Source organism: Poecile atricapillus, chromosome 9 (genome assembly GCF_030490865.1).
Source record: "Poecile atricapillus isolate bPoeAtr1 chromosome 9, bPoeAtr1.hap1, whole genome shotgun sequence".
Taxonomy (NCBI): domain Eukaryota; kingdom Metazoa; phylum Chordata; class Aves; order Passeriformes; family Paridae; genus Poecile; species Poecile atricapillus.
Window position 1 is genome coordinate 24,383,712 of NC_081257.1, and position 16,033 is coordinate 24,399,744.

At 42.8% G+C, this 16,033-nt stretch overlaps 1 protein-coding gene across 4 annotated transcripts in view; it reads right to left on the reverse strand.

The window, feature by feature from the left end:
- FGD5 (FYVE, RhoGEF and PH domain containing 5) overlaps positions 1–14,989 on the reverse strand; it is a 77,853-nt gene extending 62,864 nt beyond the window's left edge. For all 4 annotated transcript variants that reach the window (XM_058844767.1, XM_058844765.1, XM_058844766.1 and 1 more), the window contains exons 1-2: positions 14,805–14,989; positions 4,628–7,571 (exon numbers count right to left, since the gene is read on the reverse strand). In XM_058844767.1, coding sequence (XP_058700750.1) covers positions 4,628–7,571; positions 14,805–14,817 — 2,957 coding nt within the window. In that variant the 5' untranslated portion in view covers positions 14,818–14,989. The remainder of the gene's footprint in view (positions 1–4,627; positions 7,572–14,804) is intronic.
- Positions 14,990–16,033: the final 1,044 nt, after the last annotated feature.

Consider the following 16,033-nt stretch of genomic DNA (forward strand, 5'->3'; position numbering starts at 1 on the left):
GAGGTCTTTGGACCACTTCCTGGGAGGTATATGAGACGGTGATTTCTCATGAACAAAGCCGGGGTGAGATCCAGTACGTTGTGTCTGCACAGTGGCAGCCCTCTGAGGCTGTGCTATGTATGCAGGATGGTGATGTGCAATGCAAAGCTGTGTTGGGGGAGCACACTGGCTTCCTCACATCCTATACTGTCCCCACACATCTGCATCCCCAGCATGAACCAAGACAAACAGCTCCACAGCTATGAGGAAACAGGAGACCTGTCATGGAGCTGCTGGAAAAGTGATACCTGCATGTGGGGAAATGTATTAAAATCTTTCATTCTCTGCTATTAATATGACATTACTGACACTGTCTAGAGAAACTTCCCAGAGGTGCTCCTTAGAAAAACTCTGCCATCCAAGAGCACTTAATATCTTGGTTTTTTTGTCTCTAATGTCTGATAATGCAAGGAGGAGCATGCCTTGCACCCAGCTCTCAGCAGCAACAGGTTATCTCTGCTCCCTGTCTATAAGCAGCTTGAAGTCCTGCATTAACTGCTATCACCTTCCAATTCCCTGCTGCAATTCAGACTCAAGTAAACAGAAATAAAAACATGACTCGTGTCAGAGCTGGTTGTGGCTGTTGTCATCAAGATTTTCAATAGGTTGTGCATGGCCTGAAGGCAAGTATAGTACCAAGATCCCTTATTCTGCAATGAACTTACAAAGCTTTCTTTCAGGTTTATGCTGCAAAATTCAAGAACTGGTGAAAGTTTATGAGATTTGATTTTCCATCTTGTTCATCAGCTCACAAGTGATGTCTCTTTCCCTTGTTTCTAGGCTCATTCCCTGATCCTCCTTCCCTCTGTGACAGCATTTTCATGGGACTTTCTCCTGTCTACAAGATCTAGAGCACAGCACATTTCACACTGACATAAAGAAAAACTATACAGAGATTTTTATAAGTGATTTTAAAAAAAATTATGTTTCTTTAAAAAACCTCTCACAATGCTCATGATCACTTTGTTTCTGTTCTGCTTAATGAATGTTAGCAAAATTCCATACAACTGGCCTACATAGGTCTTTAAAGGAGCTAAGCCACATTAGTAGACCACTTCTGTCCTACCTCCATAACAAACGTTAACATATCACCTGCCCTGGGAAATGCTAGACCTACTAAACCAAAATCCTGTCTCTTAGTTTCTCATCAATGCTAGGGATGCATGCTAGCTTAGTGTAGTCACAGAGCAGGGATTTAAGAAGCAGAGAACGAGGAACTGAGTGGAATCAGCAGCTAGAATTTGTTTTCCTGCGAAAGCAAGAAAAGGAAAAGATGGGAAAATCTTTCCCAAATCAACTATCTAAAATCTGTGCTGAATCTGTAGCTCAAAGGCTGCTTTGCCTAGATTTGTCTCCAGGATAGATATAGCTTGCTTCTATTACAAATACAGGGCAATGTCAGCAACATTCCTATTACCATACATAGCAATGAGACAAAAGACAGCTTGAACTGTGTTGAACAAGTGTATCTTTTTTGGATATCCTCTGACAGCCATGACTGTACTGAGGAGCTCTAGCTAGGACAAGCAGAAAAACAAAGAATGAGCTGATTTTATCTTCTTGACAAAATTCTCCTTGAGTTTTACCATAAACAGAAAAGTAAGGTAACTGGACTGCTCATTGGGATGAGAAGTCGTGATATGGTCAGCATACAGGCAAGTGTTGTACAGGTCAAAAACAGCTAACAAGCTATGTGTCTTTTTTCTGCCCCTGTCTTCTAGAAAATGTCAGAAACAGCTGGGAATTTAGTGTTGCTTCTCCTTTCACAACTACTCCTTTCATATGAGGCTATTTTAATTATCTCTAGAATGCTTCCCCCGAATTTGCTCTTTTTTGTGACAGAAACAACTATAGCCTTATGCTTTAGGCCACAGTTCACCTGAATTAATTGTCATAGAAAGGGGCAGGTTGCACATGTATAAAAAACAATCAGGTGCTTTAACTGCACCAATTGCTTCAGCTGCATTTTTTATGCAAGGAGTGAAAGGCTTCAGGAGTTTTTAGTGGCCATTCTCTGTGCCCATCTGATGCAATACCACAGCTGTATTTCTCAGAGCTGATTAAAATCATGGTATTGCTGTTAGGATTCTCCTGCAAGCTGGATAGTAGCACACTTCAAATGTCTGTCCTTTTAAGCAAGAAAATTAAACAGTGAATCTTCTCATCAGAGAGTTTCTATGAACTCCCCTCCCGCCCCGCTGTTCCCCAGTTATACACAGTAGGGAAGGTTTCTGGTTTACAATAATCTTTTATAACACTCACATTCTGTTCTTTGAAGTGTGACAGAAGAGTTGTACATGGCTATTCATCAACAATGTAGCAATTCCATAAGGTATCACCAGATGCTAAACACAAGTGCTCTACAGGTGAACGCACAAAAAAGAAGTTAATGTGTTCAAATACCATGTATTGCAAGGGTTTAATCCAACACACTTGTGCTCTCAAACAGTTGAAAAAAACCTCTGGACAGGAGCAAGCTGCAGTTCAAATAAACTTTTATCCCTGTGCGGTAGTGGTAGAGGTATGTTTGATAGGTATTCTATCAAATCCACGGTGTGAGGCATTTTTGTCCAAACTACTTGAGCAGCAAATAAAACTTCTATGTCCATACATCATGTATGCATGTGTAAATAGGGGCACCTGACTGTACAATTTGCTTTGCTTTACAATTAGACCATACACCATTTGTTCAAGTCTGTTATGCCACTGAGTGTATATGTGCATGGGATGCATATTTACATTTCATCAAAGCTTTTCAGATATCGTTGTCCAAAACATCTTTGTCCAAAACATGCCGACAAATCCAGCAAATAATAGCTATCTCAGCGGTTATTATGTCTGCCTGGCGCTCTTCCCCTCCACCCTGGTTATCTTGTTAAAGGGCCTGTACAGGAGCCTATCCTTCATTTCACCCGCAATGGCAAAAACCACATGCACAACAAGGAGCAGGCTGAAGAATTATGTTCATACCTTGACCCTGAGACTTCCTGAACCAGTTTGGATTGGCTCTCCCTTTGAAACTGCTGGCTTCCACAGGAAGTTCATAAATGGGCCCAAGTCACAGCAATTGACGTAGTCCCAATATTTTTAACTCAGTTCTTCAAGAACTACCTAAAATGGGTGGTGTTTCATGGACACAAAGAACTGGCTGGCTTTTTCAAAAGCAAATGTCAGTGTGCTGGGTAAAATGCAAAGCATTGAAAGCAAGTGAGTAACGTAGCTTTTGCTGCTCTGGGGATGTGATGGTGTGTGTTGTGAAGCTGCATTGCACTCCACCATGTCCCTGTGTCAGCATCACTGCAGCTCCCAACACTGCAGGCAGCCATTGTATCCAAAGACCTAAACCACAGGCCTGTGTTCCACAACCCTCAGTTTCAGGTGTGCTTGGACCCACTGCTGAAGCCTTGATTGAATCTCTTTTCCTATATCCTACTCACTCCCCCACATCGCTGGTGTCTTAGAAATGGTTTGCAAGACTCATTCAGAGATGTTAAAGTTCTTTTACTCCCTAAGTCTAAAATACCGTAAGAGGAGTTTGTGAAATGCCCATGGTTTGTTCCATCCACAATGACAAGAAAGACAACCAGAAAAAAAAAAATGTTGCAAAGAAACACAAGTATTAAATCTTTTGGAGAATGATGGATGCAAATGGGCATGAAAACCTTACTTCTGAGATTTTTATCTTTTTCACACAGCTCTAACAAAATGCAACTGCATTAAAGACATTCCTTTTCATTAATTTTCTTTGCACTTTGTTTTCTCATTACCTGTTAAATAGGAATTTAATGGAAAACATGCTTTTTATTTACATCTCTGCATTGCACAGATTGTATGCTATAATTTGACAACAGGTTCAAATTCAAAGGTGTTGAGTGCATTGCTCCTATGTTCTTACAAAAAAGACATTTTCTTGTTTGCAAATAACCTAATGGAACGGGATGAAAGATTATTATTATTAATGTTAGCAGTGCGTATGATTTCAAAACTATTTAATTCATTTATAAGTTAGCAGCTTTGTCCAAGGACCATGATAGCCCTTAAAGCAACTTCTGAAATTCACTGTCTAGTCTGATTAGTTCATGATTTGGGATTTTCTGGTCTATACTTAACTGACGTACTTTGAAACATAAACGATGTATATATTATTGTTTGGAGAAATTGACGGGAATTAAAAAAAGAAGCAGAGCCCCTTCTAGCAAATAGGCTCTCTTCTCATTCAGTCAAGAAGTCAGAAACCTTTCTTACTGAAGAACAAGGCAAGCTCTCCCCATTTCCCCTTCCAGCCACAAAAATTAGATCCACTGGATAAACCAAATATTTTTGAATATTCTTTGGTTTCTGCCTGCAAATCATAGGCTCCAGATCCAGTATTCATTTACAAGGTACAGAGTTAATTTGATGTCTTTATTTTTTATTTTTTTTTTACTGATAAAGGCTTATCTTGTATTCTTCCAATCTTTCTTGTAAGCATTTCCTGAGAGGGGTATAAGTCAGCCAACATGGAAAATCTGCCTATGATACCTAGCAGGGAAGGCCTTGCTTGTTTGGCCAAGGCTAGCAGGTCTTACATAATAATTTATTACAGTACCTTTCTGTTTCCTGGTCTGTGATTTGCTGCTTGTTCTCAAAGCCAGTGAAGCTGCTCATATCCACATAGCCATCATTCTCATTAGCAGCAGATAATGCTCTGCTGGGATCTTCAAAAAACTCGGTAAAAGTTCCTGCTCTGGTAGATCTCCGAGGAGGAATTTGTATGTTTTCATAGTCTGAGCTCATAGCAGGAATGTTCTCATAGTCAGAAGTGTCGGCATTGGGAAAAGAAATAGACCTAGGTTTCGTTAATGGGAGTGGCATGAAAGGAGGTCTGGACCGGTCCTCAAAGGACTCCACCCTTGACACACTCCTGCTGAAGGACTTGGGCGTTCCTTTTTTTTTACCATCCTTATAGAAAAGAACAGCCGAGGGAGACTCAGATGCACGGAGCTTCCCCACATGTGATTTTAGCTGAGGTGAGCTACTTAGGCTCCTCCCTTCCAGCTCCATCACCCTGGGAGGCCCATGATAGCTGGACTCTGATGAGGACCTTGAAGAACAAACATTAACATCTACATGGACTTTATTTTCACTTTTCTTCTTGAACTTTAGAGTAAGGAACCTCTTAAAAGAAGATTTTTTTTTCTTGGAATACTTAGCAGGTGAGTCGCTCTCTATCAAAAGTGAGGGTGAACTTTTAGTGATTGGCTTTTTGGTGATGTAGGCAAGTTCAAATGGAGGTGGTATATCAACAGCTGAGGATGGAGTAGATACGCCATATGATGAGAGATGATTGTCCTGGGAAAAACTACCTGAGGAACCATTGACACAAGGCAAAGACAAATTGTCTTCTGTCCTTTTTATTCTAACACCATCCAGTACACAGACATCACTTTCTCTGTAAACAGAGATAGGTAACTCTCTCCCTTCAACAGAATAAGATCGAGGATATAAAATAAAGCGTCTTGACTTGGTTGGTAAAGCCCTGTTGGCTTCCACTGGTTTTTCTTCCAATAAAAAGGAATTATTGCTTAAGTCTTCTGTCCCAGAGCCATTTTGGGAAGAGGGCAAATCAGTTTCAGGTCCAGTTTCTTCTGGAACAGTTTCTGGGACATAGCCTGGAATTCTCCCAGAGAGAGATCGTGTTCTAGTGACAATACTTTTACAATCCATGGGCAGCAAGTTGTTTTCACCATCCATGCCTAATTCACCCCTTTTACTGTGATCAGCTCCTAAATCAGTCTGTGCATCATGGACAATTTCATTTTCTTCAGGAAGCACATAAGGATCATCTAGGGAATCACTGCTAGCTTCTCTTTCCTCTGATTCATCAGTCACAATGACCACTTCAGGGACTGCTAGATTTTCATGCAAAACATGTTTGGTCCCACAATCTACATTAATTTTGCTATGCTTACAGATTTCTAAGTCTTCCTCACATGTGACCTCTTGAGGTGAACTTGGGATACTTTTGCTGAGGTTGTTTGCTTCCACCTCATTGTCTCCGAGACACAACTCATCTGACTTAGAGGCTTCTACAGTATTTTCACTATGCTCTTCAACAGTCACATCTTCCATCTCTGGCTTTATCCCTAGACTACAAGGCAGACTACCAGAAATCATGCCATCTTCATGCAGAGAGGCCCCTTCTGTTTGAAGATTCTCATCTGAATGTTCCACAGGTATTTCCTCACCACATTCATTCTCATAAGGTGCAATCTGACAGCCATCCTCCATATTCTCTGCATTCACAGTTTCTTCTTCCCCTTTCCCAGGGTCTTTGCTTGCTTCACAGGCTACCTCTGATGTTGTCTCACTTCTCCTCTCAGTGATCTGGCAGCCATCACTGGCATTTCCTGTGTTTGTATTATAGTGCTCATTTGGGTCTACTTCCTCCTCTTCAGCTGCTGCGTGATGCATGAACTCTGCTAAACCATTTTTGGCACCGGGTTCATCTTCACACAATTCTAAGCCAGGACTCATTTCTTCACTGGCCTCCACAGGCAGGATGTCAGGGCTTGCACAGTCATCATTTTCTAAGTCCCCTTCCATGTTTGAATCAAGCTCTGCATGCACACTGTGGTCATCATTATGTGGCAGATGCACATCTGCCATTTCTAAAATCTCAGGCTGCTCCTCCTCCTCTTGCCCTGTCTTCTCACAAGGTGGGATTGATTCGTCTGCAGGCAGTGGCATTGCAATGATATCTCTACAGGTATCACCCATTAGTTTCTCATCTCTATTCAAAATGTTATCACTGTCAGTCTCACAATCACTACTGTTCTTGACCAGTTCCAGGATATAAGAAGTTTCTTGCCTGTTTTTTGTTTCAGTACAATCACGTACAGCATCCCCATCTTCATCTGCTTTCTTGGTAGCATCATTATCCCCATCTGGGGCATCTAAGGACTCCTCACAAAGTGCTTTGGACTGGTCACAGCCTCTGGATGACTCCTCACAATCTGGTTCCCTTGGTTCAGCAGTATCTGAAGAGGTACAGTGCTCATCTTTGATGACTTCTCGATTACTGGTATTCTCATCACTAGAAATGTTATCCTCTTCCTTCTCTGCCTTTTCTGGAGTTTCTGAGACTTCATTTTCCACAGAGGAATCTAGGTTTTGATCATGCTCATGTTCCAAATCACTGCAGTCTTTGCTGGGCAGCTGAGCTTCAGGAACTACAATGCATTCATTATCTGCCTCAGATTCTAGGCAATTAGCATTGCATTGGTTTCCTTCACAGAGTTCTCCATCAAGACACACCAGTTTCCCATTTGCACATTTATTTAAGTTATTGTTGGTAGAAACACTGGATTTTCCCTCAGTGTCAGTTGAGAATTTTGGCTTGGGAGCAATTGGTGGCTTGGGACCCCTAGACCCAGAGTTCGGGTTATGAAGAATATCAGCTCTTGGCAGTGAAGGTGAAAATTTGGAGACAGGTGCTGGAGAAAGATGACCAATGATCTTTGGTTTCGGTGCTAATGGTGGTTTTGAGATTTCTGGAGAAAAGAGACAAAAGTCATTTTAGTCATCTTGGTTTCTTATTAAAGCCAGCAGAATATACCCCGAAATATCAGTGACTTGTATGCAGAAGTAGCCCAGCTCAGCCAATAAAAGGCTGAGCTCTGAAAAGAGAACTGAAGGAGTAAAGCATATGGACTGTCCTTCCATGTAGCACTGTAGCTATTCCAGTGAGCATAGTTTAAGGTCAAAACTGAACTGAACTAGATGCTTTCTAGTGGTAGTGCAGACATATATGTAGGGGAAATCAAGCAGACTGGCAATAAACTAGATTGAAGCTACATGAATTAAATCATATCTATATCACCATTTTACTCACAGTAGTTGCTTGCCACAGCCATTTCCAGCTGTCTTGGTCCTGAAATTCATATTCTTCAAAAACCAAAGGAAATGCTGAAATACTGCATAGATAGGCAGCAAAAGGGATCCTCCCTTGTGAGTTTTTTTATGGGATGAAATATGTAGTGTGAAGAAGCCAGCATGACAAATGGTTATAGATAGTAAGAAGCAGGGAGAAGTGGTTTCCTCCTATTGCTGTTTCATATCCATCAATAGATATATTACATAGCTAAGCAACCAGAAATCTCTAATTATTTTTATAATTTTAATTTACACATTGTGTTGGAAAAAGGAAAGTTCTGCATTGTAAGGAAAAGTGCAGGACAAACTATATCATCATGACAAAGACAGAAACAATTCTTTGTCCACAATCTTCATGCCCTACTCACAAGAAATAACAGAACAGCATCTCAAAAGACAAAAAGTTGGGACACTGTTCCTATGTAAAATCCTATCCAAAATCATGGTATAAGTTTCAGAAAGTGTAGCTACTGTGCTGTTGTATTTAGAGTATTTTGAAATGCAGCCTTTAGATATGCAGAAGTGCAGACAGAACTGAGCTGTGCACTGTACTGAGAATAAAGGAATACTAAACATAAACTGCTTGAAAAAGATTCTCTGATTGTCCTGATATTTGGTGGCATGGCACTTCTCTTATTGTTATCCTAGTATAATTGGAGTAAATTTTACTATACTACTACTGGCCTATTTGTTTGGTTAGACTCTGGGGGGACATAAAAGGCTGTTTCTTCTGATCTTCTTAACCTTCCCGAAATTTCTTCTGGTACTCAGCAAGAAGCTGACAATTTGGCATTCTGATGTAATCAGAATACAGTCTTTCTAGAGTTATGAGACACCAGACATATTTCACCTAAGTTAAAAACTGAATCAGTGATCTCAGCCCAGAAGGAATGAAAAGTCTGTTCTAAGCAGGCACCTTATCGCATATACCGCTTAAGGATTGTTCTGTATCTGGAGTTTTATCCAATCTAGCTGCATGTGGGAGACTTATAGACATGAAAAAGGAGGGAGAGGGAACTATATTCACCAGTCTGCAGTTACTGCAGTTTCACAGTATCCACTGCTGTTTTAGGCTGCTGCATGTCTGTCTAATCACAGATTGGGTAGCTCATCTTTCCCGCCCCATTAAGTCCTTCGGCCTCCTTTTCACGTGCCCCCCCTTTGGGTTCCCACTCCCTTTCCACCACCCGTGGTCCCCTTAAAAAAAATTTATGTGTCAAACATTCCAGCTTTGCTGAAGTAACATTGCTCCTTTTGCAGGCAGCAGTTGAAGGCTTCAGAGTACTGAAGACTTTTGCCAGCTAAAAACAGGGAGGCAATAGAAGTGGGTTTAGTATCTCGTAAGCCTGGCACCCCAGCAAGGTTTACCTTTTGCATTTTTAAATCAGTTATTGAAGTCACTGAACATCCTAAACTAACTTTCTGGTAGTAAAATGAATTAAATTTTTATTCGTTAAAACTGACTCTTTACACCTTTACCACCATATTAAGACATTTTTAGAACTAACTCCAAGGAAAAAAACCCATCACTTTGGAGGTACTACACCACTTTCTGCAGTGTCTGGCCTTTCCTAGGAATGTATATCCAAGAGTAGGATACAAATACTAGTTTGTTCCTGGAATGTGACAAAACTTGAAATCTCTATATTCTCATCCTCATTCTTTTCAGAGAGTGTCTGTGCTGAAACAGTGAATAATGAGGAAAAGACTGGACTTTAGAGAATGCCAGGACTTTCCAAGCTTTGTCTTATAAACAAATTTGAAATAAATTAATGACATGAACTCATTTCCTTTAAGTAAAATTACCATGGAGATAGCCACTTAAAAGAAAAACAGCTTAAATAGTTACCCACCTTCCCTCCAGTGATAATTTTCTACAGCTAAAGGATCAAATAATCCTGAGTTTTTCCTTCTGCTACCCTCCGATCCACTGCTGTTGGAAGAGAACTTATGGTAATGGACCCTGTTCAGACTCTGGTAATAGGCATTGTCATGTCCTTCTCTTACACACTTGTGCCAGCTACTGGTCACTACTGTCTCCTCGCATAGCTCTTTTCCTAACTCCTGTTTGTGGATCTTGCCTTTCATGAGGCTCCTTAAACAATTTTCCTTTTTCTTTGTTAGGGATATAAGGAAGAGGCAGCAGGAGGAGTACAAGTGTTTGTTTAAAAAATAACTCAAAAGAAAGCACAGCTTCTTGCTTTTTATCACAATTTCATTCTGCCTCAATTTCTGCTTCCTTTGCTATCTGTGCCACTTGAAAGGTTCCTGGCTGTAACTTCTAAAAGGACACAATGCAACATTGCACCCTAAGTAATGTGTATGTTCACAAATAATTGTGCATGTTTATTTTAGGATGTATTTTATATTGGAGGGAGACACACCCACCTCGTGCTTAAAAGGAAACTCTTGGGGAATACAAATTCCTTTAGACTGCTCCTCCCCTTATTGTTCAGTGCTTCCTTGTACTGACAAGGACCGCTTCCTCTCCTTACCCACCTTCCTTCAGGCAACCCTGCATAGTTCTGCTCCTGCCATGACCCATATGAAATTACATTACATTAGTCTCCTCCTGTCCAAGTTTCTAAGCAGTCAACAGTAGTCTAGCAGCTCACCTGGAATTGATCTCCCGGAATAGCAATCAGCCCCCAGAGCCTTCACTGTTCAAGTGTTTCTTGGAAACAATATACATTTTGTAGTGTGGTATTACCAGAAACACTGCAACCACCCACTTTCAAATGTCTTAAAATTCAGGACTTCAAATTTAGCCTAGAATTTAAATAAGGCTTATAAGGGACCATACCTACAAAAACACCACCAACAAGAACTAACTAAACACTGAGGCTTCACATTTGCCTGGATGTATGTAGACATGTCCCAGGGCCATAGTCTTTGCTAGTGGTTCAAGAAAGTACATAGCTCCACGGGGCCAATACTCCAGCCTTGACTGATGCTGCAATGCGGTTCAGGCCTCTTTTAAGATGCTGAAAGTATTTTTTTCTGACCAATGAACTTTTGTGGACCTGTTTCCTTTATGCCTTTGGCAATAATTCAACTCAGATGTTAAAATGGGAAAGGCACTGAGGACAGAGGGCAGAATTGCATTGTTCAGGGATTTGCAGAGCTTTTGGGTAGAAGGGACGGGGCAGGTGAAGGGACAATACTACAACAGCGGGGTGGGACTGCACCAAACCCAGAATCCCGGTAGAAACCAAGTCTTGTCTGCCACTGATTCTGCCCAGGAAGAAGGGATTGAGATCCACAGATGGAACGTGTCTGAGAAACAGGAAGTAGAGGGAGAATATCCAAACGAGGACATCAGAAAGTCTTGTTCAGCTCTGATTAGGAACTTTATAATTTCACATAGCCGTATCAGAATGAAGTTAAAACTGATTTTCTAGAAGGTTTTGGTCTAAAGTCAGCAAAAGGTAGACTATACACCTTATTTAATCCTGTAATTAATTGTTCATTTAAAAAATGAAGCCCTTATCTCCAGTTAGTGCTGTCTTGCTTCTATCTCCAGCATTTATTATTGTTTCTTCCAGATCATTAATTGTGCAATATTTGATGCAGAAATAGTCCTCTTTCTTTTACAGCATATAAGTGTGTCACTTATTTCACACTACTCGAGAAAAGCCTGAGATTACAAAAATTATATAAGAAGTGAAAACAGTTGCATGGGAGTCATCTGAAATGGAAAAGGTATTCAGACTAGGATTTTCAAACTATGTAGGAGTGCAAGTTTTCCTTTCAATTGGGATTTCAGTCCAGATTCAGGTACCAGTTTGACCTGAACAGGTACTAGATACTTACATGGCTTTTGAGAATTTGGACTTCAGGAACTTGAAATACGAGGTCCTGGTCAAAATCAGCAGGCCCTTAAATGCCTCTGAAATTTATGAAAATGGTATTTCATGTTCTTCATAAGTCTGATACTTTTGAGAAACATCTATCCTCTCTTATCAGTATATGTTCTTGTGACCGAAAGTACCCTGTATATAGCAAGAGGGCTCTCCAGTGTGAAGACAGACCTATAGTCTGTAGTAAGTGTCCCAACAATTCCCATTTAAATTTTATCATCTTAAAAGTCATGACTGCATTATTAACAGCTGGGCTGTCAAAGAACACCCCACTCTGCAGAACTAAAATGCTACTATGTACAGTTACAGGAATACATCCTCTATTATTAGATCAATGCATTATGACTCTGGGATATCAGATCAATACCTTATAAATTTCTGTTTCTATATAGCTTTACAGCAGTCATCTGTAAATATAATACAACGGCATAATATCCCACAGTGAAATTCTATTAGAGAAGGGGAAAAAATCAAAAGGCAATAAAATCAGGAAAGGCTATGTTTCAGTACCAAAAGCGTCTAGATCCTAAAAATTCTCCCATGTTTTCACTGTCTCTGGTAGACTGTACATAGAAGTCTTGCTGGTGGGCTCAGCTATGAAAAATCACATGTACATGACAAATAATCTTGGTTCTAAACTACTACTATATATTTCTTTTTAATGTAATTGTAAGTGTAATGTTACCAGTTTGGCTCTGTTTTCACAACAGTAACTTAACACTGACACAGACAACCTGTTGTTTCATGTATTGCTTCATAGGAGCCAAAGAAGATGGTTAAAATTCTCAGGTCCATGCAGCATCTTTTCCTATATCACTTTCAGTAGCAGCTGAAAGAATGTACAGTTTGCTTATATCTCTGAACAACCTGGAGTCTAATGTCTGTACATTTTTCTTATGGGCAGCATCATTTCAGCACCTGGCAAAAAAATTCCTAGAGGCTGGAAGGTCCTACATATGAGGCTGGTCTAGTCTCTTGTCTCTTACCACAAATTTTCTGTGACCTTGGGTGGATTGCTTCATCTTTCTTTTCATATCAGTTCTGCATCTCTGAGGATAATCCATATCTCCCTTCCTGTTCTCTCTCTGTCATTATTTTAACTTCTGTGGGATCAAGGCTGCCATATATGCCTGCACATATGACTTTGCTTACTGGTGCTATGCATTATGTACTATAATACAAAGATAGCTAATGCTGGTGCCCAAGTTGTACCAGTTAATAAATATCCCTCTCCTTCAGATTCAATAGGAAGTTCTGCTTTGCACTGATGGGGGAGACATTCCTTGCATTGTGCAAACATACAAAAAAAACAAAGGCTGAGAAGGGATATGAGCACTCTATAAATACAACCTGGAGGTAAACACCAGAAGAGGAAAAGAACTATTTTTAAGCAAAGGGACAATGTAATCACAAGAATAAATGGTGTTGAATCTGGTCTGGAAACCAGGAGTAGCAGGAGAGCTACCTGAAAATTTTTATTTAGTATATAATTGGAGGAATTAATAAAAGCAGTAGTAACAACGGGTGCCGCTTTTGACAATGAAGGCAGTCCCATTTGGTCCTATGTTCCTGAAAAATAAAAACTTCTAATAAAGTTTAAGTCTTTACAAATGGATACATCCTTACCCTGTACTTCCACTGACAACAGGAGTAGATTAGAGCTGGTCTATTTTAAATAATGGAGAGATGAAGAAAGAGAAGTAGGAGCATCATTGCTAAAGTTATTTTTGGCTGGCTTCATTTTCAAATGAGTTTGTTTCCTGGGAGGGACAGAATCCAGTCCAGACCAGGATCAGAAAATAGAATGGAAATATAACCAGATTTTAGGAAAGTGTCTCACTCCCTACTCCAAAAGGAAAGAGAACCTTTTTACTTTAAACTCAGAGGAGTGATATGGCACACTGATACAACAGTGGAGTGCTGGGTTTGATCTAGAGGAGCTTTTCCAATCCTATGTTTCTTTGCTTTGGCAAACAATGATTCACAGTTTCCCAACACAGAACAGTCGTAGGGCAAGATATCTAGCGGTAAAATCTCTGGGCTTTAGGATATACCCATACATTGCAAGTGAGGTGCCCAATAATATTGACCTGGAACAAGGAAACACAATGGAAAATTTTAGGGCTAACAAAAAAGAGCTGTTGCTCTTCATCTTTAATTCCAGAAGCAGCTTTAATTTTTTCTAAATAACTGCACTTAGCAATAATTGTTTCCTGTATTGTTGTTTTTCACATACATGCCTCATCCCTGAAAATCGGAAAGTCTTGGTGAACAGTTTAAAGTTTGCCCCAAATTTCCAGTGGCTTCTTTTTATGTTTTAACTGTTGAATGCCTTGTTCCCTTATTCTGCCTCTTTCACCTTCCCAGTTTTCATCAAGGAAAAATTCTGCAAAGTTAACAGAAAGGAGGAGGAAGGATTTGGGTTTGCCTTAGTGAGCAAATTCTGCAAAAAAACATTACCTTTCCCCAAAAATACACTCTTGGAAAGAAAGTCACAGCAAATTCCCTAGAAACTTCGTTAACGGTTTCATGTACCCGAGGGAGTAGTGAGCGCACATCCGTGTCCCTTAGCAAGCACAGCCTTGCCAGTTCGCCAGCCTGGTTGTCCCCGGAGCACCTAATCTCGCCCGCCCTTGATCCCTTACCGGCTGGCCAAGCAACGGGGCACTTACAGCCCCGGGGAGCCATTGAGCACTTGCTGGACCGCGGGGAAAAGGAGGGCCGGCCCTGGACGGAGGGTGCCTGGGGGAGAGGTGCTAGCCCCAGCGGCACGGCCCAGAACTCGCCGGCCCCGAAGGAGGGATGCCGGGACGAAGGTGGATGAGAGCCCCGGAGGAGCTGTGTCCGGGCAAGGGGTGCTATCCTGGGGATGGGATACGCCGGCCCGAGGGAAGGAGGATGCCGGAGGAAGGAAGCCCGCCCGGCGTTTGCCGGCCCCGGGGAAAAGATGTCCAGAAGCAGCGACCCTTCCCGGCGAGTCCGCGCGCTTACCGGCGTTGTTCATCTTCCACCCCAACTTCGCTCGCCGGCTGCTCCGGGCGCTCAGCGCATGGCCCCGGGCGCCCAGCCGCCCTCGCCCCTCGAGGCCGCGCCCGGCCCTACAACCCCTGCGGGGGCCCGGGAGCGCAGCGGGACGGCCGGACGCTGGCGGCGGGCTGGGAGGGTGGCGGTGGCGGTGGCGGTGGCGGTGCCGGCCGGGGGCGCGGCCCGTCGAGGGGCGGTGGCGGCGCCGCGGCCCCGCACGGCCGGCGGAGCGCGGGGCCGGGCCAGGAGGGGCAGGACCGACTGCGTGCAGGCAGCGCCCGCCGCGGGGCGACTCGGGGGATCCCCGCAGGGAGCGGAGGGCATGGATGAGGCACGGATGTCCAAGCGCGCGAATATTTAAAGGCGCGGAGGGGTCCTTCGGCCTCCTTTTCGCGTGCCCCTCCTTCGTGTCCCCATTCCGTTTCCACCGCCCTGTGGTCCCCCTTTGCGCTCTACTTGGTCCCCTTCACACCCTTCTCCGTCTCCTCTCCCGCCTTCTCCCCTCCATCCGTATCTCCTCTCTCCTTCCCTCTCTCCTTCCATCCTTTTCCCTCTCTTCATCCTTTACCTCCTGCCCATTCTTCCCTTTTCTCCGTAATTTCCCCCCTGCCATCTGTCCATCCTCCTCAATCTATTGATTCCCACGCACACACACTCCGTTCCCCCGAGGAACACGACCGCCCCAGCCTAGGACCCTCCAGGGAACGAGGCTCGGGGAGGCCCCCTCCAAGCCCCGGGCGTTTTCCCCTAACCGGGAGCATCCCTGCAGAGCCGACAGCACCTGCTGCTGGAAGCGGGATCTGAGTGCAGAGGAGCCAGGCACGGTGCTTCGCATACAAACCACGCTTGCTCAGAGCAGTTTCAGGCAGCTGCAGGCTGCTGTCTGCAGTCCTCTCCCATAAGCCAGCATCTGGCTCAACGAGCTTAATGCAGGCACCTAGTTTTCGGGCTGGTAGCAGTACTAACACCCAAACAAAATTGGATTGCCCCCCTTCCTCTCCATGGAGGCATAATACAGACTTGCTGCATTTCCCAATGCTAATACACGTAAGCACAACTTGGCAGATTTCCCTCCCCCGACAAAGAAATCTCAGGAGGGCTGAACTGACCTCAAGATTCGCTTCCCTAGTCGGGGAGGGACCCTTCCTTCCCAGAGCAGGACGGTTGTTTGCAGCAAGCCCAGAGTCCTTTGGTCC